The sequence below is a fragment of the Saprolegnia diclina genome, assembly GCF_000281045.1.
Source record: "Saprolegnia diclina VS20 unplaced genomic scaffold supercont1.12, whole genome shotgun sequence".
Taxonomy (NCBI): domain Eukaryota; phylum Oomycota; class Saprolegniomycetes; order Saprolegniales; family Saprolegniaceae; genus Saprolegnia; species Saprolegnia diclina.
Window position 1 is genome coordinate 620560 of NW_008246079.1, and position 1297 is coordinate 621856.

Genomic DNA, 1297 nt, shown 5'->3' on the forward strand with positions numbered 1-1297 from the left:
ATTCTCTCGACCGACTTTCTCCTCTTGTACGTTACCTTTGGTGCGACCGCGACCGCGGGCCTCATCACTATTGAGCTGCGTGTCCCCGGCGACGAAGTCGGCAACCTCAAGTCGTGGTATCCCGCTCTCACAGACGATGCGGCGAGAGCATTCCTTGTCACGGGCGTTCTCGTCAACTGGGTCGGCCGCCTTCTCTACCCAATGGTCTCGGACGTCCTCATCCGAGTGCTGTACGCCAACCCCGCCGCCGCGCGTAAGGTGTGTCTCTGGCTTCTCGTGCTTGCGCAAGCGCTCGCGCTCGGCGTCGGCTTGAACAGTCCGCAGTTGGAGACGGACTTTTACGTCTTTTCGCATACGAACTACGTGCTGCGCTTTGCGACGGGCGGCGGCGCGTCGACAATCATCTGCCTCCTCACCGACATGTACGGCGTCTACAACGTCGGGACGATGTACGGCTTGATCATCACGAGCTGGTCCATCGGCATGGTCATCGTCGGCGTGTCGTTTGCGGGCGAAAAGCAAGTCTTCTTGCGCCAGCTCGACGCGCTTTGGGTCTTGGCGATCGCCGGCAGCGTCTTCATGCTCTTTGTACGCACCAACTCAAAAGATCGGTTCTTCCGCGGCTACCAGCTCACGATCTGGAACAGAGTATGGATTCAGTGGCCGATGGCATCGACGTCCAGCCATATACTACAGCACGCCGACGACGAGGACTACCACGACATGGTCTTGCTGTCGCCAGACAACGGGTCGTCCTTCATGTGGAGCTCGGAATCTGAAATGGACTTGCCGCATCGGTCAACGGCAAGAGTGCAAACAGTCTAAATACGAACGAATCAAGTATCTTATAGCAACCCTCCAGAATCTCGAAAGCGGCTGCCTGTTTCCATAGAGTGGCTGCTACTTATATCTATCTAATAGTGGACACAATAGTCTAGAGTACTACGGCGGGACCAGGGGTAAATATGTACCCATGGACGGGACGCCGTTGCAATAGCAGCCAAAATTTTACATTTTTTAGATTTCATCAAATTAGACAGGGCTATGGTTTCTGTGCCAGTAGAGCTCTGCTTGTTGTGAGGTTATGGAGTTTATACTCGCGACCTGTAGTTATCCATATTCACATAGACAAGTAACGAGTTGTTGGAGGCTCGTTTGGTCGCACGCTGGGACCTTGGAGTTTCATCGCAGCGGAACGTGCCACGTCACTTGGACCGGATATATCATTTCTTATTATCCGAAAATCATTTCGCGCTATTTTTTAGGCCTTTGGCTTGCAGGATCGATCATGGGCCAT

The 1297-nt window shown here is 53.7% G+C and overlaps 1 protein-coding gene across 1 annotated transcript; it reads left to right on the forward strand.

The window, feature by feature from the left end:
- Nucleotides 1-201: 201 nt before the first annotated feature.
- On the forward strand, nucleotides 202-825 carry SDRG_04902 (hypothetical protein; the record flags this gene model as incomplete). The annotated part of the gene is made up of 2 exons (XM_008610592.1): nucleotides 202-648; nucleotides 697-825. 2 exons carry the CDS (start codon nucleotides 202-204, stop codon nucleotides 823-825), a joined length of 576 nt encoding a protein of 191 aa, XP_008608814.1.
- Between the last annotated feature and the right edge of the window lie 472 nt (nucleotides 826-1297).